Raw genomic sequence first — 27,765 nt, 5'->3', positions numbered from 1 at the left:
TACACAGTCTGTAGTAAGTACTTGTGTTGTGTTGTGTTGAATGTCTATAAGCTTAATAATAATAGGAACAAATTACACTTCGCAGACACATTTTGAAGACGGAATACTTTTTTTATTTATTTTTTATTAAATTTGGTGTCTGCTGTTATAGATATGTATTATTTGAGCTTACGTGCTGTATTTCGGTTTTGATTTTGTATACATATATATGTATATCTATAATATTTGTGAGAAAAATTAAAAAAAAACAAGTAAGGAAGGGCTAAGTTCGGGTGTAACCGAACATTTTATACTCTCGCAATTTATTTATTTAACTTTATTTATATTATATAATACACAATTTGACCCACATATTCGTCATATATATTGTATAAAGTTCATTGAAAGTTGGAAACCATAATATTAGCTTAGAAGCACGGAGGTCCTCATGTTCGATACATGAGGCCTTGAAAACCTATGGTCCGATTTCGGCGATTTTTAGAAATGGGCTGCCACACTATAAATACAGTATTTGTGCAAAGTTTTGCACCGTTATCTTCACTAGTGCTTACTATATATATCGTAAAGTAAACGATTCAGATCATCTTCTAAGTTCTGGTTGTGAAGCGATTTGGCCAATTTTCACAACATATTATTGGGAGATAAGGAAACTATTACAAACCAAGTTTCATTGAAATCGGTCGAGTAGTTCCTGAGATATGGTTTTTGACCCATAAGTGGGCGACGCCACGCCCATTTTCCATTTTGTAAAAAAATCTGAGTGTAGCTTCCATCTGCCATTTCTTATGTGAAATTTAGTGTTTCTGACGTTTTTCCTTAGTGAGTTAACCAACTTTTAGTAATTTTCAACCTAACTTTTGTATGGGAGGTGGGCGGGGTTATGATCCGATTTCTTTCATTTTTGGACTGTATTAGGAAGTGGCTAAAAAAAACGACTGCAGAAAGTTTGGTTTATATAGCTTTATTGGTTTGCGAGATATGTACAAAAAACTTAGTAGGGGGCGGGGCCACGCCCACTTTCCCAAAAAAATTACATCCATATATGCCCCTTCATAGTGCGATCCTCCATACCAAATTTTATTTCCATAGCTTTATTTACGGCTTAGTTATGGCACTTTATGTGTTTTCGGTTTTCGCCATTTTGTGGCGTGGCAGTGTCCGATTTTGCACATTTTCGAAAGCAACCTTCCTATGGTGTCAAGAAATAAGTGTGCCAAGTTTCATCAAGATATCTTAATTTTTACTCAAGTTACAGCTTGCACAGGCGGACGGACGGACGGACAGACAGACATTCGGATTTGAACTCCACTCTTCACCCTGATCACTTTGGTATATATAACCCTATATCTAACTCGTTTAGTTTTGGGTGTTACAAACAACCGTTATGTGAACAAAACTATAATACTCTCTTTAGCAACATTTGTTGCGAGAGTATAAAAATCTTAACGGTCTCCGAACTATAGGTTCCCAGAGTCTAAATTGTTTAAGAGACCCATACTATAGACTTTCAATCGATATTTCTATAATATTGGAGATCTCAAATTGAAAACTATAGAAAATTGAAAAAAAAATAAAAGATGAGATGAGATTTGGTAGACCACATTGCTTGAAGTCTTTTAAAAATTTCTTTAAATGAAGACCTTTTCTAAATCCTAATTACTTTAGACGAACTTTTTTCTTTCAAAGAATTTATAAACTTCTACAAGTTTCAAGATGACAAAGTATGGAAAAATTTTTAGGAAACATTGGGTATATATAATATTTATTCCAATGCTATATAAAAACAACATACATCTCTACTATATCGCCAGTTTTATAACTAAACTGCACAATAGTTTACGTTTAGATCATCTGGGAACTTCTCCGATCCTGAGATCCTTCATTCTAAATATGAGAAATTTACTGTAAAAAGTGCTGAAACAACATTTTAATGATTAACACAAATATTTAATTATTCTTTCTTGATATTTTATTTCTTTACTGAATCTGGAGAGGGTTTTTACTTAGAACCACTTAACAAGTAGTTATAAAAGTATATTCTACAAATATTTAGTCACTTACTCATCAATCTATCAATTTAGTGCAAACAAAAATGTAATTTAATGAAAAGTGATGTAAGTAGCCGATTATTTACTTAATAATTGACAGGCGCAGCGATTAGTACACACATATCACGAGTCGATAATTTAAACATTCCTCATTTTTAATGTACTCGGTATTCCCTCAATCACGAGTGCTTATAAAGCTCAGAACACATTGAACGAGTGATAGAGAGAACAAAATTTCTTGAGTCAAGTAAATTTTAAAGATTTTTACTTGAAAAGAAAACAGTAGGCAAGTTTAATTTTTTTAGACCAGACCGGGTTTTGCGACAACGTGAGAATGCACTGACTGACTTTTTAGCGGTATTTTCTGAGTATTGATCCAAATATATTATAAAATCATAAATAATACATATTAATTCTTTATAAACTCTTAATGGTAACGTGAAATTCTAACCTAGAATTAAATCTGTATTTTTTAAGAATTTTTTTTTACTGTTTAATAAATAATATGAAGTCTAAGATCAGCTGCTAAGTTTCATGCAGCATTCTATGCATTACATATATTCCAAATTTCATAAAGAAATTAATTGTAATTTCAATCCTATTTTCACTTCATGAACAAAATTTATTGTTTTCTGTTAGCAGCCCTCTTCTTCTTCCCTGTGGTAAATTTTTATGTAAGTAATATGTATTAAACAATCACGACATATCTGGCATTTATTATATATGAGCTCATGCGCATATTTAGCATTTTTCCCTACTAAAAGATTTCTCTGTTTACACGAATTTATTTATGTATAAGTATGTATGTACATTCACCAAACCCTTATTATCATATTTGCTTGTGACAGCATTTTTTTTATTAAATTGGTATGGCTTATTTCACGTAATATTTGGTATTTACTCATTTTCTCACAATAAGTGATTTACACGAATTGCGTGCTTAGTGTCACTGTAGGAAAAACTAAAAGTTTTCATAACGAAATATTTTTTTTTTTAATTTTGAGGATGAGAACACTGATTTTTAAGATATTAAAGCAAATAGTTTTTGTATTAAAATTATCTCTGATCTGTATTTTGTTTTTGACAAAACTTATTTAGTTTTAACTAAAATAACCATTAGAACTTAGCTAAAGAGCTTTTAGAATTTCTTGAAAAATTACAAAATTCTACTGTCCATTAAAATCTATAACCCATCATAAGTTTTTTATCATAGTTTCAGAGAATTTAATAATAAAAATTCCACCACTCATTCCACTAAACCAAATTTTTTCCTACCGGGCACAAATTAGTTTATTGTCATTAGCATTGTTCATTAATACGTATTCTTTGCTTGTTTAAATATAGACTTACACACGCAAATAGATATCGCGTGAGTTGCAATAGAGATTATGGTAATAATAGCTATTCATAAATATTCTATGTGACAAACGCTGAGAGAACGCCCTACTGGTCAAATTGACGTTAACAATGCAAGGTCTGGCATTAGATTAAAATATATTTATATTTTTTTAATTTCTTTGAGAAATACTTATATAATTAAGAAATAAAAGAATATTGTTTTTATTAATAAACAAGTAAGGAAAGGCTAAGTTCGGGTGCAACCGAACATTTTATACTCTCGCAATTTATTGAAGAAATTTTATTAAGATAACATACAAATTAACCCATAAATTCGACATAAAGTTTAATAGAATAACGAAAATCGTCATATATAGTATATAAGGGCTGAAGTAATACCTGAACCGATTTCATTAATTTTCATCAGCAAGGTACACTATATCCAAGACTATACGCTTACTTAATTTTGCTAAGATAGCTCACATATTAACCAATACATATATGCGGAATAAAGCTCACCGTATTTTTGAAAAACCTATAATTAGGTATATGGGAGCTAGGAGAAGATATATGGAGATGTTATGACCCGATTTTAATAATTTTTGGAACAGAGACACACTATTAGAAGAAAACAATTTCCTCTGAATTACATTAAATTATCTACCCATATTTTCGGTTAAAATTTAACCTTAGGCGCTGAGTTCAACATGTTCGATATCTGGGGCCTTGAAAAGTTATAGTCCGTTTTCGACAATTTTTTCACAAGTGAAGCCAGAGATGAATGCACTATTTGTGTAAAGTTTTATTCCGCTATCTTCATTGGTTCCTTATGTTTACATTATAAAGTGAAGGAATCAGATGTAATTCAAAATTGAGTTATAAGGAAAGTAGTCGTGGTTGTGAACCGATTTCGCCTATTTTTTGTCCGTGTTATCAGGGTGTCAAGAAAATATTATATACCGAATTTCATTCGAATCGGTCGAGTAGTTCCTGAGATATGGTTTTTGACCCATAAGTGGGCGATGCCACGCCCATTTTCCATTTTGTAAAAAAATCTGAGTACAGCTCCCTTCTGCTATTTCTTCTGCAAAATTTAGTGTTTCTGACGTTTTTCTTTAGTTAGTTAACCCAATTTTAGTAATTTTCGACCTAACCTTTGTATGGGCGGTGGACGTGGTTATTATCCGATTTCAACTATTTTCATGGTGTGTGGTGGGGTACGTAAGAGAACCGATTGCAGAAAGTTTGAAAGTATATAGCTTTATTGGTTTGCGAGTTAAATAGAAATAACCGATTTGTGGGCGGGGCCACGCCCACTTCCCCAAAAAAAATTACATCCAAATATGTCCCCTCCTAGTACGATCCTTTAGGGGCCATCCATAAATTACGTCACACCTTGAAGGGGGGGGGAGGGTATCATTCAGAAGTGACAATGTGTGACAAGGGGCAGGGGGGGTCAAAAGCTTTGTGACATCACATTTCAAAATTTAGGACAATTTCCCGCTCTGCTGCGCTCCTGGGTGCAAAATGTGACAACTTGTGACAAGGAGGGGGGGAGGGGTTAAAAAGTCCTTAAATTCGTGTGACGTAATTTATGAATGGCCCCTTATTCCAAATTTTACTTTTATAACTTCATTTATGGCTTAGTTATGACACTTTATGTGTTTTTGGTTTTCGCCATTTTGTGGGCGTGGCAATGGTCCGATTCCGCCCATTTTCGAACTTAACCTTATGGTGCCAAGGAATATTTGTGCCAAGTTTCGACAAGATATCTTAATTTTTACTCAAGTTACACCTTGCACAGACGGACAGACGGACAGACATCCGGATTTCAAATCTACTCGTCACCCTGATCACTTTGGTATATATAACCCTATATCTAACTCTTTTAGTTTTAGGTGTTACAAACAACCGTTATGTGAACAAAACTATAATACTCTCTTTAGCAACTTTTGTTGCGAGAGTATACAAATGGCAATTTTGTACCACTGTGCTCTCACTTTTTTCGAATTTTCAAATATTGCATTGAAAAATAATGGAAATTAAGGAAATGAATAGAAATTAATTTCAAATATTCTAAAAATATATACACACTATATAAATCGTTGTGTCATCAAGCGCAACGGTCTTCATTGTTTTTTGCTGCATAGTGAATTATTGTAGTGAAGCTACAATTCGACTTCGACCTTTACTAGAAAATTTGCAATTTTTTTTTTTTATTTCAATTGTTTTATTCCTAATTTTATTCATACTATTTTTATATATTTTTCTTTTTGTATAATAGTTTAGTATTCAAATTTGCCTTTTCCTTTTTCATTAAATTTTGCTTTGCAAATTTCTTTATTTATTTCACCTTTTATCATTATTTTTTTTTTTTTTTTTGCAAAAAAGCAATTAACCTACGTTTCATGATATCGCCTATATTTTCCTACTTTTTTTTTGTTGTTTTTCTATTTTTCTTTTATTGTTTTCGCCTATGTTTTATATCATGTTAGCTAGTTATTACCTTTCTAATTGAAAGTACAAATGATCGTGGGTACTACTCTATATGTCTATATATGTATATCTGTGTGTGTGTAAGTCACTGTCAAATGTTACAAATGTGAGGTCCCCATTGTGAACCCAACAATATTCTAAATTATAGTGAGAGCTAGCGAAGGTCAGTTAATTGTTGCCTTTCTCGATCGAAATTCGCTTTGTGTAGGACGCTTGAGGGCAGTGGTAGGCGGTGGTGGGTTAATAAATACATATGTGTAAACTGTTTATGTAAATGTGTGTGTTACGGGCTGTTAATTAAAGTGCTGGAAATGATTTTAGATGAGTTAGAAAATAAATTTAAAAACTAGCTGCTAGCTACATATAATTTTATGAATTTAATTACAACCTTGTACTTAGTCTCATAGGCAATTTAGTGGGCTTTACTTCTGCTCGTCTGTCGTTGTATAACTGTAATATTTCCGTGATTTGTAAACGCTGTTAAATAGAGTTTAATTAAATGTGAGACAATTGTCATTACTTGATTACCGTTCTCAATACCAAAATAAACTGAGCGAGCCAGCTTCTTTCTTCTCGACTTCATACTCACTTTGTTCTCACTTATAAAATCTTTTTTTTTTCTTTTTATAATTTCTTGAAAATTCTGGTAAAATAAAGCATATTTTTTTATAAATTTCAGTTCATTTGCCAATTGTAAGCATTTAAAGTTGTAGAATTTTGTAGCCACAAATGAAGTTATATGGGACACTCCATAATTCTTTGCAATTTCAGTCAATTAAGCTCAATAAAAGTGCGTGCATCGAAAAAAAAAATCAAAAAAAAAAATAATAAAACGAAAGAAAGAAAACCACTTGTTTACAATATTTATTTATTTTGGCATTTTCATTAAGCTTTCAGCAGTTCGCCAGACGACAATGCTTTATTTTTATTTGCCAAATTGGCAATGAAAACCAACAAACCATTGTAGATATACAGTAAAAGCAAATGACGAAAATTATAAGAGAAATTGGAAATTGTTTGCATTTTTTTTATGCGTTTTTTTCGTAACAAAAAATGTCTTAACTGCGCAGTTTGCTAGTCATATTCGCTGTAATGTGATTGACTATATACGCAGCAAATAACCTTGTAAATTAACGAATCGAACAAGCAACTGGTATAAATTTTACAAACTGGTATAAACTGGTATAAATTGTAGAAACTGGTAAAATGATATACACCTAGCCTTGTTGAAACATAACTAATGAAAACCTATAAACTAATATAAGCTGGTATAAATCATAAAAACTGGTATAATTATAAACACAACTATTTACTGAAACATAATTAATAAAATGATTTTAATATGTTTTGTGATTCTCAAGACTTGAAAGTTATATTTTCGAACTAATTATTCTTTGTAACTCTCCATTTAGTCAAAATACATATGTAAGTTACTGAGAATGCTCATAGAACTTAACTAACAACGCTCTGTTAAACACGCCGCTAAATTATTTACCTCCGAAAGCTTTCTTATCACAACTTTAAATTTGTTTATTATGCTCATTTGCATTTATTTGTCTCAACACTCACTCTCCCTCTCACTCTCTTTACAGATAATGACGTTGAGAGCGTGCTCGCCGAATCGCAGGCAATTGTTTTGAGTGCCGCACAACAACGCCAACAACAATTAATTAATCAGCATATGTTGGAGTCGCAAACATCGGTGAGTAGTGGCGCCTCCATACAAACGGTGTTGCATCAATCAATGCTTGCGAGCACAACGAGTACAAGTAGTACACAACAACAGCAACAACAAATACAACGTACCGGCAGCATATCAAGCAATAATACACCAGCACATAGAGCTGGTACACCAACAAAAATACAACAACAACAAATTAACGGTGGCGTTAACAGCAATCAAGCAACAGCACAGAGTGTTTCATATGCCACAGAGGCGTTGGTAACATTGCGACCACAAACGCAACAAACACCAACACAACAACAACAACTGCCTGCGGCGGAGTGCATCAACTCGTTGTTGGAACACATTAGCCCAGCGGCGGCAGCAGCCGCTATGAGCGGTGAAGGTGTGCTAAATATTGCCGATGTTGCTGATCTGCTACATCCGCAACATGCGATCATAACGGGTATATTCCGGTGTACAATGTAAACAGTACGCTGTGAATTAATTGTTTTGTATTTCTAATTTTTAGGTGGACGCTCACAGGGCGGTTGTCCGCTGATCATATTCCCAGATAATAATAATTTCAATTTATTGGAGGAGGCCGATTATCAGAAATTAATTTTATATCTCACATCAGTGCCATCGTAAGCCAGTCTTTGAAATATTTATTAATTACTTTTAGTAATGATTTTTGAAATTTCTAGTCTGCAAGATACCGATTTGGGCTTTCAGCTAATCATCGATCGACGGAAAGACAAATGGACGTCGGTGAAGACAGCGCTGCAGAGAATATCGGTAAATATTTTGAGATTTCTAAATAAGTAAACAATTTTTATGAGACATTAATCAAATTTAAGGTTCTGACGTATTGAAATCAGAAGTATAGCAAGACGTATTCTCTGAATCATATATAGGATGAATTAAGACACCTAAAATTCCCAAAAAATTGGTTAGTTTTATAGAGTTAAGCTTTTAAGCTCAATTCTTTAGTCAAGAAACCATTGAGAGGTGAAAATTCTTGACCGTATTCGTTTATGATCGAAAGATCCTCTTGAAACTCATTATGTTTGTTGGAACATCATAGAACATTCATCAAATCATTTTGAGCAATACTGTCGGGAAATTGTTTTTGTAGGGATAAAGAAAACCCCCCCAACTAGTTGTGAGATCTTGGTCAGATATAAACCTGAGACTATTTCCGTTACGCAGTGCCGCCTGTCCGAGTTAGGGAAGAATATAGGTCCTTAAGGAATATAACCTAAGTTTATTTAGGTAAGTTGACTCGACTGTCATGGCAATAGCTTTGATGATAGTAGATCTCATATAAATAAGGATCGTTTTGAAGTTATGTCAACAACACTCTTTTAACCCCATACCCAATAAAAGCTAGTAGTCTCAGAACCCAAAAGCCTCGAATATTGCCTAACTATTTTACATATAGAGTTTCATGACTCAACGACTTCATTAAACCCTTTGTATATGGTCTCACTTTTTTGGCTCGGGATACTAAAAATATTAAAAGCTTTGAAATAATATAGAAAGTTGTGATTATATAGATATTTTATTATTCTCTACAGATCTACTTCCCCGGCATAATACATGTCGTATACGTGCTACGACCATCGGGACTGTTTCAAAAGGCCATATCCGAAGTGAGTACAAAATTCTCAAAAGATGAGTATCGCTTTCGGCTCGTAGTATGTTCGGCACTCACCGATCTGCACGAGTACATAGATAAGAGCCAATTGACAGTGGATATGGGTGGCACATTAATATATTCGCATCACGAGTGGATACAGCAGCGAATAGTAAGTCATAACCTCAATTGTTATTTCAAAAACATTATTTTTAATATTTACCACACTCTCTCCACAGTCACTTGAGAAATTTTCTAGTCTCACACATCAAGTCTCAACAGAATTGGACATATTCATACAAACCATACACGATACGGAATTTCCGAACTCCGTGGAGGCCACACAAAAGTTGATTGATGTGCAAGGCAGCGATTATGAGCGTTTGAAGGTTTCATTCATAAATATCTTTGGAAGTTCAGTAATATTAATTTCCTTATTTTCTCATGCAGGAGGAGATTTTGGCCGCTGCCAAACACGGCGAAACTCTGTTGAATAATATCAAAGGCAATGAAGAGATTAAAGAGTTCTCCGAGCGCACCGGCAATGTTAGCGCAATCGAACGGTAAATTTTCTACTCACACTCGTTTTCTTTACTCACTTAACGCCTGTCTGTTCTCTAATTAACTCTTTCGTGCTTTAATTTGCTTTCAATTCAGTACATAGCAATTTTTTCAGCCGCCTTAATTTGTTTTTAAAATCTCTTTCTCTACTAAAAAGTTACTTCCACAAAAACTTTCCTTTCCTTTAATGTTTCCTCTGTACTTCCTTCCATAAAAAAACTTTGGTAGTCACATTTCAAATATGTTACTGTATATTTTTCTTCACTTTATTAACTCTTTTCTATGGTACTTCATTAATTTGCGTAAGATTTATAGCTCTGCACTGGTTTTGTAAAGTGATTTTCAATTTTATATATAAATAATTGTAAATTGACTACGATTATGCGATTATATTGTTGTTGGTAATTTGTTTAAAAGGAAAATCATAAATTATTTGTTCGGAGTAGAAATTCATTAAAATATATAGTTTTAAAACACTTTTACCGTTATAAAACTTAAAGAAAATTTATTGAAATAGTATTCTAAATATGAAACAAAACATTGGGCTTTGAATACACTGTTAGAAATTATATTGATGTTTTTAAGTTTGAAAATATGTTTAATATTCACAAAGATTGTCCATTTCTAACAATGAAAGAACCCATTTCAATTAGCAAAATAATATCATAACCTTTTTAAACTTTTTTCAACATTTGTGAAAAAAAATACTTTTTAATTTTAATTAATTCAATTATTCTTTTAAAGCAATCTAAATGAATTTCAAGTGTATTAAATCAATTTCTCTAAGATTTTCCTGTATACATCTACGCTTCAGAAAAAATATATATAGGCCCCATGTAAATTTTACTCAGATTGTATGTGACGGTTTCAAGGAGCTTAAACGGCATTTGTGAGATTCCTTGGTTGTTGTTTTTGTGGGAACAGCAAGAGTCTATATAAAATATTTCGATATATTAATTATGCCGAGTTGTCAGTTCTTAGCCAGATAAAAACCCGAGTTCGATACAGTTGCATAGACCCAACTGTTGTGAGGAAGATCTCTATTGTCAATGCCTTTTTAATTTTAAATTTTCCTGTAGCCTAAATTATACTCCATTCTCTATATTATTTCCTGCAGCTTTAGGGATGTAATATGAATAACTGTGGACCACTTTTGCATTAATTTTTTTAATTTATTTAGGAACTTAGAGCAGGTTAGCAATGAAATACAAATATATATAATTAAATTCGGTAGAAGATCTAGCTTTTCTAAAATAGATCGAGATTCCTATTTCTGCAAATCAAATTTTTTCGAGAGAAGAGATATCTTAGATTTTGAAATTACTAAAGACAACGCACATTGCACAACACTCAGCTGGGTATTGCACAAAACTAGTTTTTTCTGGGAGATTGAGACATACATAGTAAAAAAATTTCATTCTCGATGTTTCGAAGTTCGAGAAAAGGATTTTGTAAAATAATAATTATTAATTACAAAATATAGTTAATGAAAATCCAAAATACAGATGTGATCTACATTTTCTTCTTAATTCAATGGTATGTAAAATTTTTTTCTCGAGCTTATATATCAAATGATACGAAGGATTAAATTTAGGTCTTCGAAAAAAATACAACTTTATATATCGAAAAATACTGACGAATACTGACCCCTTATAATATCTGTCCTATAAGCTTAACGAAAAAGTTTTAAATACCATTGAATTCAGATTTTTTAGTAGCTATATCCTGTAATTAATAATATTTTTTAAGCGCATTTTTCGAACTTCGAATCCAAATATTTTGATTTTGAAGGTTATCTTCTCCTGGGACAACTCAGTTTGGCCCAATACCCAGAAAAAAGTCGATTTTGCCATAAGACCGCGACATTCATCTCTCCGTTTTGCGATTTGTAGCCATTTGGAAATTCCAAGTGCTGTTAGTATCAAAAAACTTGTTAATTAGAAACACATTAATAACACTGTCCAACAGCATTTTTGGAACAGAATAGCGACCCTATAATTCTGAAAGGGTATGTTGAGTAGATCATTTTTGTAGAACAAACTTATGGTCCAGCACGTCTGAGTTTTTTTTTACAGTGGGTTAGTACCGCCTTTGTACCAGGTCAAAAGACTACTTTCGCAAGTAGTACATACAGTTTTTGGTATCCAAGCTTCACATAAAAATCGTGTTCCAAAGAAAAGAAAATATGGTTCTTCAATTGTAGGGAATATCTTTCTTCTGCTTTGAAGGTGCGTAAAATGTCCACAAATAAAACAAAACCAATCTCTTAATTTGCAAACAGAATCCGCCCTGCTTATTATTCTTTTTTTATATTAATTTTAGTAAAAATCACACCCAATATGTACTGTTTACTAAGTCAATTATGCTTAATTTTATCACATCCGATTTGTAAGTCAAAGCTGACACGCGAGAACTCAGTGTTTGGCCCGGACGAACTTGACGACGTTTTCACCTACTTTGTTATGTTGGCGTGTAATTTTGTCAATTAATTATAAAGAGATTTATTTACAACAATGGTGTCTTTGGGGACCCCCACTGAAATTTTCCGCCAAACATTTTCGTAGAATATTTTAATCCTTAAATGTCCTTTTTTAAAGGATATTTTTTGATTTTCTCGAAAAAAGGGTCAAATTGACCCATAAAGAAACCAGTTAGAGGGGTAAGATCTTCCACAAAAATAATCCTCATACAATTCCACAATACAACTCTGACCATAAGAATTCTCTCAGACATTAACTTACAACATTTTTTTCATATAGTATAATGCTCCCTTCGACCAAAAAATGAAAACTTTTACTCACTGTAAAAAAAAACTCAGACGTGCTGGACCATAAGTTTGTTCTACAAAAATGATCTACTCAACATACCCTTTCAGAATTATGGGGTCGCTATTCTGTTCCATTCAAAAAGTCTTCATTTGTTGGACAGTGTAATTGGTTAATTCAGATACATAAATACACAATTTTTTATTTGCTTTCCTTTTTAAATTAATTTTTCAGTTTTCATAAACGCATGTCCCAACACATGAGCTTAGCTTTAGACATTGTCTATAGTTATAAATTTACAGGTTATGGTTGCCAACATTAAATAAATAAAAATAATAATAAATTATTTATTTCTGCTTTATGAATTTACCAACGGTTAAAAATCAAACGCTTAGTTGTTAATATTGTTGTTGTCGTTATGGTTATTGAGTACATTTAAACTTAAATTTAATTATTTTCCAAAGTACGTTAGTAATTTTAAATGTTGCATGTTTATAAAAAAGTAAAAATTAAATCAAAAGTAAAAGAAAAAGAAAATATTACAATAACATTGTACGCTTAAAAGTTGTTGTTCGGAAAATAATAATGTTTAATATATTTTTTTTTAATTTTTTTTTAATTTTGAAATACAATGATAAGTAATAGAATACATGTAAAACGGTGCAAGGCAGCTTATTAATATTAAGAAAACGAATATGTACATGAAACACCCACTACAATTCTATATACAAAATTTCTTTTTTTAATTTTTTTATTTTTTTTTTTCATTTATTAATAATAATTATATTCACCTCAAACATAAAAAAAAAAATTATATAATTCAATTTAAATTACATAATTTCATTGTGAACACCCTTCTTCGAAGCAAATACCATTGTAAATACACGTCAACACCCAACAACAGTAAAACGTTACTTTTTTCGTTTCAAAAATATTTTTTAAATCAAAAATTTCAAAAATTGACCACCCACAATCAGATTTTCAAGCACGCACACGGCATACCCTGCAAAAAAGACATTTACCCGCACCCAACCAACACAAAAGACAACATGTTAATTTACATTTAAAGAATTCTACAACAACTTCAGCGCCACAACGCACCGCTTCATTAGTCTGTCATCGATCTCATGAGCATATTGTATTCTCTTGTCTCTCTTTTTCACTTTACTCGCCACACAAAAACACATTCTAACGCGTCTTCTCAAAAACAAACGATTCTTCACGAACAACTTACCGCTATGACAATAACACCAAATGTGTTTCATTGCATTTAAAAACCAAAAACAAAAAAAAATAAATTATGATTTTCTTTTAAAAAACACAAAAAAATTCGGTTTACATGCCGAATCGTTGCAATGCCACGCCTTGTTTGGCTGTTTGGCTGTTTGTCTCACATGCAGAGCCAGTGCAGGGAACGCTAGCAATCGTCCACCACCTCATCAAATAATCTATCATCAACAATATAAATTCAAAAAACCACAACATTTTGATGATTGTCGCGATTATCGTAGACTCCTGGTGCAGCTGGAGGAGACCGAGCGACGGTTCGACGAATTCTGGCGCACGCATCGAAATCGCCTGCAACAGTGCCTGGAGCTGCGGCGCTTCGAGCAAGACTTCCGTGAGCTGCAGGTGAGTTTTACTTACACATAAACAACAACAATGTCTCACCACTTCTTCCTTGCAGACAATTTTCGACGCCCATCTGAAGTGTGTCGCCGAGATGACCGAGATCGGTGAGAGTGTCGAGCGCGTTGACACACTAGTGGCCGACACGCAGCACTATCAAGAGCTCAGTCGTGTGGATATCGAGCGTGCCGGTGAGGTTATCAGCGCCGGGCAGCAGTTGCTCGGTGTACGCGGCGTTTATCCGTGGGAGATCGTGCAGCCGAAGTGTGACGAGTTGCAGCGTGTGTGCGATATAATCTCGGAGCGTTTATGCAAGCGTGTGGAGATTCTCGGCAAGAATCGCGAACTCATGGAGAGAGTAGAAAAGGTGGGCGGATTGAAAATAATATGTCGAAGTCCCGGAATTTATTATTATAAAAATATATTTTTTTTTTATAATTTTTATTATTTTTGTATTTGTTTTCCAGGCTAATCAATGGTGTGCCAATGGCGTTGAGCTGTTAGCTTCACAACGCATCGAGAAATGTTCGGCATCGCCAGAAATTGCCGAACAAAGTTTACAAGAAATACAAGCTTTCATCGCCTCAGCGGCGGAATTTAAATTATCTAGTCCAAGTGAATTTAAGAAAATCTTCCTGGAGAGTACAACACCCGAAACCAAAGCGCTCGTATCACAAGTAAGTTTTAGTGATAAGAGAATTATACCGAAAATATATAAGTATATCATATGGTGATTTGAATCAGAACTAAAGAATTATTACATCTCAAACAAGGGTCAGTTATATTGGTTTAAACGATGAAGAGTTGAATAATTCCTAAATTAAAAAGTTTATAAAAATGTTTGCCTACATTTAGGCGCTAATTTGTTTTCTGTGCAAAGGTAGTATTTCTTGCCGATCCATGATTTAGCTATTAGCTTGTGGTGGTCAAATAAAATCAAGGAATCCATCAGCACAGCTTTTAAATATTTTATGTCTAACATAATATTTGTTATATATTTTTTATATTATTTAAAACAATTTTTTAGGAAACTAAAATTTCGAAAAAATTTTTTACCAACCTAATAAATTAAGCGAGCCGTTAGATAAAAAATATAATACGTCATTTAAAAGTTGTTCTTATTTACATATTTCTGTAAATACATATTAACCAAGTATATACATAAGCCTTATCGAAGAATTTGCAATTGAGCTGGTGTTCAACCGCAAATCACAAAATGTATATGTATATATACATATATGCTTTTAGTATTTACATATGTATGTCAACGAAAACTGTTATTTATTAACGTAGACATATTACTCAATATACATACTCGTTCACCATAATAAATTGCGTTAGTAAAATAATGTTTTATATTGGCAAAGAGGCATATAAAATGTCTTAAGAAGTAAGGTAGTTTTCAGAGGTTAGAAACAAAGGAATTTTTGAAACTTTTTCAAATAAATAATTCAGCATATGAAAGATGTATTTAAATATTATTTTGTGAAATTTTTATTTAAAATCATCTCCGAAGTTCCAAAGGGTATATCTCTTAGAATTTGAAAAGGAGAATATTTTAAACAAATTGTACTATTTAATAAGACAAAAACAAATTCTTTCAAATTTTGAAACACACCTAACTCCTTAATGGTAACTAAAATAACTACGTCGCATTTAAAACACTCCAATTGACTTATAAAGTTTTCGAAACAACAACAAAATACTGTTCAAAGTGGAATTTACGTGCGAAATACTCGCAAAAACCACAATAACTTTTTTGATAATATAAAGGGGGAGCGCTAAAAAAAAAAAACGGGACATCAATGAAATAGTCTAACGGCGGCCTATTGACTGGGCCATTTCGGGAGATAACACGTTCACCAAACTTGGTTTTCAATAAATCGATTGTGACATTCGTTGTGTGGCTGTGGCGACGTCTTGTTGGAACAGCATATTGCCCAAGTCCATATCATTCAATTCGGCCCAAAAATATCCGGTTATCATTGAGCGGTAGCGAATCCCATACACAGTAACGTGCCCGTCTTGATCATCATGCAAGAAGTACTGCCCAATAAAGTCGCCGGCCCATAAACCTCACCAAATCGCAATTTTTTCGGTATGGAATGCTGAGTCATGGAATACACGTAGATTGCTGCCTGACCAATAACGCATATTTTGCTTATTGACTAAGCCATTCACCCAGAAATGAGTCTGATCGTTGATCGTGGCTTTAGTTCTTGCGTCAATTTGATCTTGTAAGGATGTAGGCCAAAATCTTTTCGCAAAGTTCGCCATAGCGATGTCACAGAGATGCACATCTCTTGAAAATGGCATGAGTGAGACTGATTTGGATCTTCCTCAATTGATGCGCTAGCGAAAGCAATATTCTCGATACTACGGGCACTTCTTTATCTCACTGGCACGGAAACATTTTGTACTGTGCCTGCGGATTAAAATGTTTCTACTAGGTGCTCAATTGTTGATCTGACCGAACGATTATGACGACCATAAATTGGACGTAACGCTCTTAAAGTTAATGCCACTGACTCCGAATTTCGGTAGTAAATTTTATTAATTTCTATTCTTTGTGGGATCGTATATCTTTCCATGATGAAATGACAAACCTTACTGAAGAGAATATTTACATACATTTATGAAAACGGGATAAATACTCCTGATCAACTCATTTTTGTACATTAGGCATTACAAAAATGGTTCTTTATTTGCATATATGAAATTATAAAATATCAGAGTTTTCAACTGTAAACAGTCAGATTCTAAAAATATATTGTATCTTCTAGTTCTATAACACATCTTTCATGTTTTTCACCCACCCTAATGCTAATATATTGCGTTTCCCTTGCACTTGCATTTATTATTTTCAAACTTGCTGTGGGCTCAAAAATAATCAGAGCTAATATGCAATGATAAATCTGCAACTACAGTGTGGGTTGCTTAAATGAAACTGCGGGTTAAAAATCATTATACAATATTTATTTTATTTAATAGAGTTGAAAATTCAAGAGTTGAGCGTTGTCACCGATATAAACTCAACTTATTTAGAAAAATTAAAAAGCGTAAACCACTTGTACGTGTATTTTCAGTAAAATTAGTATTTTTATCTATTTAAAATGGCTTCTAATTTCATTAGAAAAATACAACATATAATTGAAATTATTATAATATCGAACTGTCGTACAAATCGAAAGGCCCCTTTACCATAGGAGTTTAAAGTATTCTTATTGCAAAAAATACTGAAATTCAGACGATGTCGCTTAATAAATTTTCAATTAACAAATTATTAAAATATTAATTAATTTATTTATTTTTTTTTTAACTTATTGATTTTTTTTTAATTAATTTATTTTTTTTTTTAATTTACCTTAGGCTGTTTTAGCATTTCACTAAAGTATTCCATTTATATTTACAAAATTTAATCGTTTTTATTTACCTTTTCTAAGCTTCTTTTGTCTAATACAAATAAATTGGAGGCAAGTAAGGTAGCGCTACGTTCGGTTGGTGACGAAATTTGTTATGGAAATGTGGTTGTTGTAATATGATAAGGAAATTTCAATATTTTGAAAATTCTGACATAAATAGGGTTTAACTTAGTTTGAAGAGATTTCAAAATGTTTTCGAAAGTAATGACATCACTTGGATGAATCGATAGTAGAGCGGAGTAAAGAAAGGAGAAAGAAGATTAAATTAAATACTTCTACTTTGTAATGTGTGTTTTAATGGTTTACAATGAGTTCGAAAGGTCAAATTATCACAAATTTCATGTCTTTAATGTTTTTGAAAATGCCGTTATAAGTGAAAATTTGAGAAATCGGTACAAAATCTATTCAACGGCTACAAGGATCTGACAAATCTAAAAACTTTGATCTTCAAGGTAATTCCTGCTATCATTTTGGTATTCTTCTCATTCATTCTTCGATATATCTTTATTTCAAATGTCAGTTAGTTAAATCATGTTAATATAGTATTGTGCATCAAGCTACACTCAGTTTTGAATCCTCCCATACCATTATTCACTACAGACACCACATATGTATATCGTGACAACACTGTAGCACAACGTCTATTTACCCAGTGCGTTAGCTGTGCATTGTGAATCACAGTCACACAAGCTGCTGATATACTTTTAAATACATACAAACATACATATGTATATCCATTTGTAAATATGTTCGACTGATTATAAGCGCTCCAAATGCTCCATCGTGCACACAAAGCAAAGCAAATGCTTAGTTTTCGCACATACGCCAATTCAAAGGGCGTAGAAGTGGTTCAGCTTGTGCTCTTGATTCGCATATTTTTGTTTTTTTTTTTTTTTTTTGGTTTTGGTATTATGTTTTTAAATGCTCTTCGTTTCGCTGAAATGAAGCGTTGATTATTATTGCTACAACAACAAAATGCCAACAAACCGAAGTTCATTTGCATAAAAAAAATTCGTTAGAATCGCGTCGAAAAGTCACACTAAAACGTCAAATTATAACAAAAAGAAAAAACAAAAATATTCATAAGACTATAACAACAACAACACACAATGTCCGTCATTGCGAGCGATATATGCTTTTTTCGGCACTGGTCCAGTTCGTCTATGGCAATGGCCTGCAGCACAGCGCGATTGTGTAACAGTGCGACGAGTTTCGATAAAAATAATTCCAACAATGATGTTGCCGTGATAGCGCATTGCAATAACAAAACTAACAAATGTGACAGTGATAGTGTTGGCAATAGCAATTGCAATAATGAGGAGGAGACGCACAAAGAAAGCATGCAGGAAAGCATAGGCGGCGACAACAACAGCAACAGCTGCTATGTTAGCGCGCCGGCAGTGAGTAAAGCAGCGCCATTTTTGTTTTAATTTATTTGTATTTAATGTTACATATTTATTTTCCTCATTTTGTCTGCAACATGTTGCTGATCGGACGAAATTGGTCATCTTTGCCTTAGGTGTTTTCGAACGCTGCAAAAAATTACGCATTTTTTCGCTCTGAAACAAGTATTTCTCACTAGCTCCAAGTAAACACGCTACGCGTAATTGTCAAAAGTGTTAACTGTGCTTGCAACAACAACAACATGCCAACAACATTTGCGCCGTTACATTTAGTCAACGAGCGTTCGAAATTCGGTCGCAATCGAACAGTTAACCCATATTTGGCGCCTAAAATGCACGCCTCAGCGGCGTTACTCGCTAAATGTGGCATGTTGCAGCATGTGTTGCATGTAATTGCAGGCGTTTGCATAAATACAAGTTTATTTGTTATATGTAGGGTGTGTGTGTGTGTGTTTGTGTGTTTGCTGCTCTGAAAAAACGGTTATTTCCTTCAACGCCAATTCACTTGCCTTGGTTGGCCTTTAATGGCCGTCAATTGTGCATTGTGCGCATGCGCAATACTTGCTCGTCCAGTTTGGCGCCCACAAAATGCTCATGTTTGTTGTTCTTGTTGTTTGTGTAAGTGGCGGCAGTTAATCTCGATTCGCGCAAGTTGCAATTAACACAATCGCAGAGCTCAAAATAGCGAAGCTTCAGCATAAATCATTTCAAGGAGTTGGTTTTCTGTTGTTGTAGTGGTCGTTGGTGTTGTTGTAGTGATTGTTAGTGTTGTTATAGTGGTTGTTGGTGTTGTTATATTGGTTGTTGGTGTTGTTGTATTGCTTGTTATTGCTGTTTTTTATTGATTGTTATTGTTGTTGCATTGTTTATGATTGCAGTTTGATTGATTGTTGTTGCTATTTTATGAATTGTTGTTGCATTGTTTGTTAGTGTTGTTTTATTGAATGTTATTATTGTTGTTGTTCGTATAATTGGCGCGTGTCTCCGATGGCAATGTTAAATGTTGCACATCATGTTGCAGCGTCATGAGCTTCAACTAGTTTTTTGTTGTTGTTGCAACTACTTGTTGCTGTTTGTTTTCTTTCAACACTTGTACATTTCATTTAACGGCTACTGAACTTCGCATAATCAGTGATTTTCTTATGATTGCACATTTTCATAATGCAGAGATTTCCTGTAAGGATTTCAACTTGCCACAGATGTCTGTCTGTAAATATGTGTGTATATAAGATACCTCAATTGCTACTTCTTGACAGCTTGACTGATTTAATATGCTCAGCGGTATCAGCGTCTGCTTGAGTTTTATAAAAAGTAACAAAAAGAGCTATAAGAAGCTAGTAAGAACAGACTGAATTCGAATGGAATACTAAATCGGGCACGTTACTTGGATTGAAGATTTATAAATTATATGAAAATTATATAAAATTGTGTTAATCTACGACGCATATGTATTTCCAAAAAATTATCCAGGTTCATATAGTAAGATCCCCATGTCAATCTTTTTTTTTTGGACTGCGTTAAAATGATGATCAAGTAGAATAAGTTGATACAGAGAATCATAGCTTTAGCCATATCGGATCCGCCATTGTGAATTTTTAAAAACCCACACCGGATTCCTAATCAGCGACTCCGAAACCCCGTAGTAATGAGTATTAAGCGAATCCTTTGAATTTTTGAGAAAACTGTCCGCCATATTGGTTTTCTGATCTGATATGGTTAAATAGACACCGAATTCGTAATCAGCGACTGCGAAAACCCCGTAGTAATGGGTATCAAGCGAATCCTATGAATTTTTGTAAACGCTGTCCGCCATATTGGTTTTCTGGGGTTATGTCAAATCCCTGATCTGATGGACCTCGCATTCGGATTCAGCGACCCCAAACACATAGCATGCACATAGTAAGATCCCCAGGTCATAGTTAAATTTTTTTGTGTGGCTGTATAATCGATCCAAGTTTCGTCCAAGATCACCAACAAATCTACATTACCCTTTGTCACCCATGGGCTCTTGTGTATAAAATGCATACGTGAATACCAGCAATAATTCTAAAAGTGTTGTTGATTAATCGCCACGCTCCTAGTACATTTTCTTGATTCCATGAACGACTTCCTTTTTAAGCGATTGTTTATTGTATATAGAAGTATATACATATGTCTATATGTAACGGAATTCTTTGCATTTTGATTAAGCGTTGCCAGTGTGACTAACGGTTACATAACTGCTATCGCATTACAGAAACAAGTTCTCTTGATCGGCATAGGAAAATATGTGAGCGCAATTATTTTACAACAAAAAAACAAATAACTACGATTGTACGTAATCACGTTCACTTGAAGCGACGCCTGGTTGACCACAATTCGAGAAAAATAAACTAGTTGTCATTGCCATATTTAGAATGAATATAGTTTGTAGATAATAAATATACGAGATTCTTCAAGAGTAGAGGGTGTTCGGAAATATTTCACAAGTTTTCTAAATATTCTCTCAACTTCGGTTCCGAAATCCCCACTGAAATTAAGATAATATAATAAATATAAATATTTTAGGCGGGCTAGGGATGGCACATATTTTCGAAAATACCCTTGCTCTCTGAGAACACTGAAATTCGACTCAACTATTCACGATTTAGTAGGAGTTAAATAAGACAAAAATAGCAGAAACATATTCGAAGACCTTCAGAAAGCTGTAAAACAAAGATTCTCATCTTTACTCGACCATAACCTCAATCTTGAGATCACACATTTTCATATATTAAATAAAAAATACTTTAGAAACGAAGTCCATTATTTTTTTCTTAGTCAATTTGAATCCAGAAGTCTGCTTGAATATTTATCGTTTAAAAAATTTAAAAAATGTTTTGGACCAAGTTCAGTAAAGTTCCTGAAGCACCCATAATCTTATACTTACTTCAAAGCCTCCCTAACAATCCGAAAAAAATGATATAAAACTCTACTCCTTTTGCTAATACATTCATTCCTTCCAACAACAACATGTTGCAGCAACATTGCAGTTGCATAACACAGTGTTGCATGCCGAACATGTTGCAAGTCGTTATCATACAGCATTAAATATATGTGGCCATAACTTTTTGAACGTGACATTTCATTGCATAAATTCTAAATACTTTGTCATGCCGAGCACACTTGAACTGACCTCGCCACTGACAACGGACAACACGCAGGCGGCCACCAACTCGCCAACAGTCTGCGCACAGCATTTAAGCCACCCATCAATAGCCAACAACACTACAATTACCACTAAACCACAAAGCACCAAAGCCAAGCCACCAAAGAAACCGGCCTCGCACCATGACAGTATCGGCGCAAATCAGTTATAAGTTAAACTTGAAAGACTCTTGCATTCCATTGCCTGTTGCGTCTGCGCACCGTGCCTGTTGCAAAGTTTGTTGCAGAACAGGATTTTATTGCAACATAAGAAGTTGCAGCGCGACTGGCGTGTTGCCGTGCAGAATTCTAAGTAAATACATAAAACCTGAAATTACCGGTCGGATTACACAATTACGATTTGTAAACTGTTTACTTTGAAGAGAACATTCTTTGAAGTTAGGTGCATATCATGTATACATAGAATTATGGCAAGAATCGTAATTATCTCGCGATCATTATCTATTGGTTGATCATGATTTTTTGATCATTTTTATTTTGCTAGATTTTTTTTTTGTCTTTAGTCAGATAAAGATACTGGTAATATTTATGTTTCTTTTTCTCAAGATCATTCATATACTCATTGGGTTTTGTTTTAATGTTTTCTTTCGTCTAAATTTGGAAGCAGAAAACTGAGATAAGCCATATGCTCAATATGACTTCTAGATCTTTAATAGTCTCACAGAATTATGTACCAAACATAATAAATACTTTAAGATTAAGAAAAGTTTTTCATTCTATAATCTTCCACTTCCGCGGAGTTTACTATACCGGAACATCACTCAAAGTGATCTGAACGGAAGTCTATGTATTTTCTATGATCCACTTTTCGAAACCTAAATAGACTAGCCAATTTTAAAGTTCTCGAATTTAAATTTTGATTCTTGTCAGATCCAATGAACTTGACGAACCTCAATATAAGCAGATACGCTTCTTATTTTGGGTTTTCTTATATATGTATCCGTCCCTACTGCTGATGCTTTGGTCGAACTACCGAAAGTAGCAAAAAAAAGGGGTCGAAGTTCGAAAGGACAAAGTTATGGTACAATGTAATTTAACTCAATTATTCATATACTAAAGCAATTATCTAATTGACCAATTAGTATTTAATTAACAATAAATTGATCTTAACTACCCTGCGCAAGCTTTTATGACGATTTATCCGCTAATTGAATTCGATTAATAAATAAACTAATTGACTAATTGATTAACAATATATTGAACTGTATTAACTTAACTTTAACTTAACTCAATTAATTAATAGTGTAATTAACTAATTGAAAATTTAGTCTTTCAATGATAATAAATTGTGCTAAACGTTTCGACCTCAGTTTTGAATCAAAAAGTAATGGTTGTCTTCTTAAACTAAATTTTGTTGCTTTAGATTTTCTTTGGACTCATTCCACTTCATATACCGTTTGTAAAAATTTTTCACCTCAAAATCCTCCACATCTTCTTTGACCACTCATTTATTTGGCTAAACTATTTGACTGGATTAAAGTGGGTCGCCAAACGGATTGTTTGTTGCTCTCGGCTGCATTAACCGAAATGTGCTTATATATATACTTCTACAATTATTCATAAAGCAAACATTTTGTTGCAATTCCTTGTAACAACAACAACAACAGCAAATATATTTGCCATAGTGCATGCCATTCTACCAATGCAAAGAGAAGACTCTACTATTAAAACCGCCAACAATTGTGCTGCATGCTCTGACTCTTCCATGCACATATGTAATATATTCTCCTGTTGGATGTTGCAAGCAATATTTGTTTGTCATAATTTGGCCAATACAAACCACTTGATTAATGAAACAACTCAGTTGACCCACTTCGAGCGAGAGCACAAGCTTCTGGTTCTATAGCGTATCGACCGAATGCATGCATTTATGTTTCTTACCTGGTATATGCTAATGTATGAAACATGTATTTTGTCCAATTTGGCATGGCATGTATGTACCACAACCATATGTATGAGTGTCAATGTTTGTTCTGCGAAATGACTCTTCTGGTCTGTCAACAATCGCTTGTGAGGTCAACAATTGTTTACATTGTGTCAGAAGTATACTTGTTGCAGCCAGTTATTCAATTTTAGCCATTTTATGATGAAGTAGTCGTAAAAAAATTATAAGCAGAAGACAATAATAAGCTTATGTAATTCTTAACGCTTATGCAATCATAACATTTTTGTAACTGTCACCAGAAATTCTTACGATCAATAAATCGGCTTCAGTTCAAATTGAATATAACACCATATGAAGGAAAATCGTCGTTGAAATCTAGGATTGGAAAATATAAAAAATATGAACCGAATCTAATGAGCGAATGAATGCTATATCTAATCCTACCTTCTCTGTAGGTCGCGGTATTAATTACCTTTCGACTTGTTGTAGTATTATTCGAAATTCTTGGATAAACCTTTTGGGGTGGTTAGGTAAAATCTATATAGTCTGTGGTATATACTTCAAAGTTTCTAATGTTATGTTGAGAGCTTGAGACGTATACATTTCTTTTCATAAGGGGACTATGTCCTATGTCATTTACTTGGATATTGAGAAACCGCAACTAACTTGACGATTCCAATTATTTTTTATTTGAAATGATTAGAAGAAGAATATATTCTAAGAAATGTTGAAGGATGGTTCTATGGTATGATTGATGTCTAACATTTTCTCCCCCTCTGTCTTTAACTCAATTTAATCTGACTTTGATACCAATTTACAGTATATTCTCTTAGAAAATCTACACTTCAATAATTCACTCCACAATAATTTATAAAAAAAGATATAAATGATGGCCACAGTAACCACATTATTCAATATAATCTCTTTAATCTCCAAAAAATCATTGCCACTGCCGCTTCCTTAATACCAACACAATCAAGTTAATCTTGCCACTAAATTCCCAAAAATCCCACTTAAACGCACCAACCCACACACATTCACGCGCTGACATCTCGTTTACATGCACCGTAAATCACATTGCGTGCAGCTGTGCGCAAAATCACCAGCACCTCAACATTACCGACAGCTTACAGCTGGTGCGAATAGAGCCATGAAAATTTACTACCGCTTTGTTGCAACACCTAATGTCGGCACTCGTGCCAATTGTAGTTTTATGGCCGGTTTCACTTTTAACTGTTCGCTGGCGGCGCTTTACAGCAGCTTTCTTGTCTTACATTCGGCAAGCAGCGAGATTTTTTTCCTTTGACCAACAAAACAAATACCGTTAAACGGAAAATAAATAAATTGCGGGCTACTAAAATCTAAATCATGCATTGTCAGCCACTGAAGTGTCTGCTCGAAAGGTGCAAACTAAATTTACGGCATTTTAATGGTTGCTCGCGGTGAACGCGTTAAACAGCAATTGATGTTGATTTAACTGCCTTGAAGCTGAGTAAGTGTTTTTCATGCCACTGTGGAGAGTGTAGAAAGGAGAGCGACGTTCTTAAATCAGATATGATTAGTGATTTGTGAAGACTATCGTTCTTTCTCGAATTGAGGTAGCTCAAACAGACTTCAAATGAAGAGAATTTCAATAAACTCCTTAATTGAACTCAATTAACCATAGAACAATTATATATAATTCATAGACAAGTTCTAAAATTTTCTAGAATTTCTTACGAAACATTTTTTACATTTTATTGCCTAATTGTACTCAATTAATCATGTAATTGAGCTATTAACTAATTGAACAATTAGTATTACATTAACAACAAATTAATCTTAATTTCCCTACGCAAATTTTAATGACGATTTATCCACTAAGCTCTGAGCTCAATTAATTAATAGTGCAATTAACTAATTTAATTTTTTTAACACTACCATGTGTGATAATTTATGCCTTAATTGAACTCCATTAACTATATTAAATAGGGAAATTAACTAATTGAATAATTAGTATTTAATAGAAATAAACTCGAATCCACTAAGGTGCGATAGACCATTCTTTATATGTAGTTGGCGCAAGTTTTTAAAGAACTTGCCTAAGTGCAGGAATGTGAACTCATGTGGCATCTATGTCGACCAGAAAGTGTGACATGTCTAAAAAAATACACTTTTTTTTTGTAAGCAAGTAAATTTCTCTTTTCCATGTCCAAAAATCACAGACACTAATGGCACATTTTCGTTTTCACTAAAAGAATTACACGCCAATTTTCCCATCACACATCCTGCCACAGGTAAAATGCAAATGACGCTAACTTCAATTGTTGCAGAAACCACATATTACACACGCTTCGCGCCGGAGTGTGGCACTTAATTCCACCGATAAAACCAACAGAACCAGCAAGTAGGCTTTAAGCAATTGAAAAATCGGTGAAAAAACGACCACACGCCAAGCGCAACCAAAGCTCAGTCTGAATCGAAATTAATCACCATGGAAAAGAGACGAAAAACACTTAACTCAAACGCCAACACGTCGTGGCAAAGGCCAAAGTGGCGCGCATCTTCAATTGCATGCGAACGCTTACGAACTTGCAACGTTAGCTGTGGCGGCCACTTGCATGCAACACGTCCGCCAGCAGTTAGCTGCCATCAGCGTAGAGCCGTCAGTTGCCAGACGCTGGCAAAGTGATGCCACAAAGTTCATCGCTGATTTCCTGCCTGCAACAACAACACTTTTTGGCAACTGCCAGCAGCTGTTGCACGCCCTCGCATGTGCTTTGCCTCGCCCACTATCAGCTGCCACTGCCGACAATGTTTGCGTTTGTTGAACCGTTACGGCGTCAATAATGCTGTGCTGTTGTTGTTGTTGCCAGTGCTTAAACTTAACTCTTGTTGACATTGACAATGTGTCAACAACGAATGGCGGACGGACGGCGGAGGCGCAACGGCGCAAAATACTACCTAAGGCTACAATAATGACATCGCCGAAATTTATGACTTTAATGATTGAAAATTTTTCTTCGCTTACAACTGGTAAGGCTTAGGTTTTTTTGTCGCCACTCAACTGCTGTTGCACTTAGCAAAAAATGTCGTTGGCGATGTAACGACTTGTTGCTGCAGCAGTTGAAGATGCGCCGAACCGGTCATGCGACACTGTTGCATTTCCGGTCGCATGTTGTACATTACCAATGTACATCGTGCTTGGGTGATCGATTGAAAAATTATTTTCGCCATGGGAAATGTTAAACAATTCGTGTGGTAGAGTTGCCATGCGTTTATTTTTGTATATTTCATATATTAATAGAATCTCAACGATCTTTGACTTTATTATCTCAAAATATTGTCCCTAAGGTGCACACTTCATGGACTCTAGACCCATGGACATAAAGGTTAAAGTTTTTACTTAACTGACAAAAAGCAAATGAAGAAAATGCTATTATTCAGTGAAAGCTCAGATATAAATTACAATCCTTTTTGCTTATATAGACAGTTGTGTCCTTTTAAATGATATTTCTATCAGAGGGCCATTAGGACTCGGGATAAAATTCTGAACTTCTAAAACTGCATTCCTATCAATAAAAACGTCCACGTCAGATACTAGAGCACTTTGGATCGTAGGCCAGAATCTCTTCCTGAACAAATAACAGGTTCCTAAGCAGGCATGTCCGACTTTTAAAAGCCCTAATGCTTAAATTTTCAGGTCAGTCAAACATGTTTGATCGACTATATTTAGATGAAACAACAATTA

At 34.0% G+C, this 27,765-nt stretch overlaps 1 protein-coding gene across 1 annotated transcript in view; it reads left to right on the top strand.

The window, feature by feature from the left end:
* Positions 1–27,765, top strand: part of LOC128919753 (guanine nucleotide exchange factor DBS-like) — a 36,243-nt gene that overhangs the window by 214 nt on the left and 8,264 nt on the right. Inside the window, exons 2-10 of the mRNA XM_054233497.1 lie at positions 7,475–8,011; positions 8,078–8,192; positions 8,253–8,343; positions 9,126–9,356; positions 9,424–9,573; positions 9,635–9,747; positions 13,911–14,142; positions 14,198–14,506; positions 14,607–14,816. Coding sequence (XP_054089472.1) covers positions 7,475–8,011; positions 8,078–8,192; positions 8,253–8,343; positions 9,126–9,356; positions 9,424–9,573; positions 9,635–9,747; positions 13,911–14,142; positions 14,198–14,506; positions 14,607–14,816 — 1,988 coding nt within the window. The remainder of the gene's footprint in view (positions 1–7,474; positions 8,012–8,077; positions 8,193–8,252; positions 8,344–9,125; positions 9,357–9,423; positions 9,574–9,634; positions 9,748–13,910; positions 14,143–14,197; positions 14,507–14,606; positions 14,817–27,765) is intronic.

This window comes from Zeugodacus cucurbitae, chromosome 6 (assembly GCF_028554725.1).
Source record: "Zeugodacus cucurbitae isolate PBARC_wt_2022May chromosome 6, idZeuCucr1.2, whole genome shotgun sequence".
Taxonomy (NCBI): Eukaryota; Metazoa; Arthropoda; class Insecta; order Diptera; family Tephritidae; genus Zeugodacus; species Zeugodacus cucurbitae.
The sequence above is the reverse complement of the archived record's forward strand: the minus strand, read 5'-3'. Positions and strand labels throughout refer to the sequence as shown.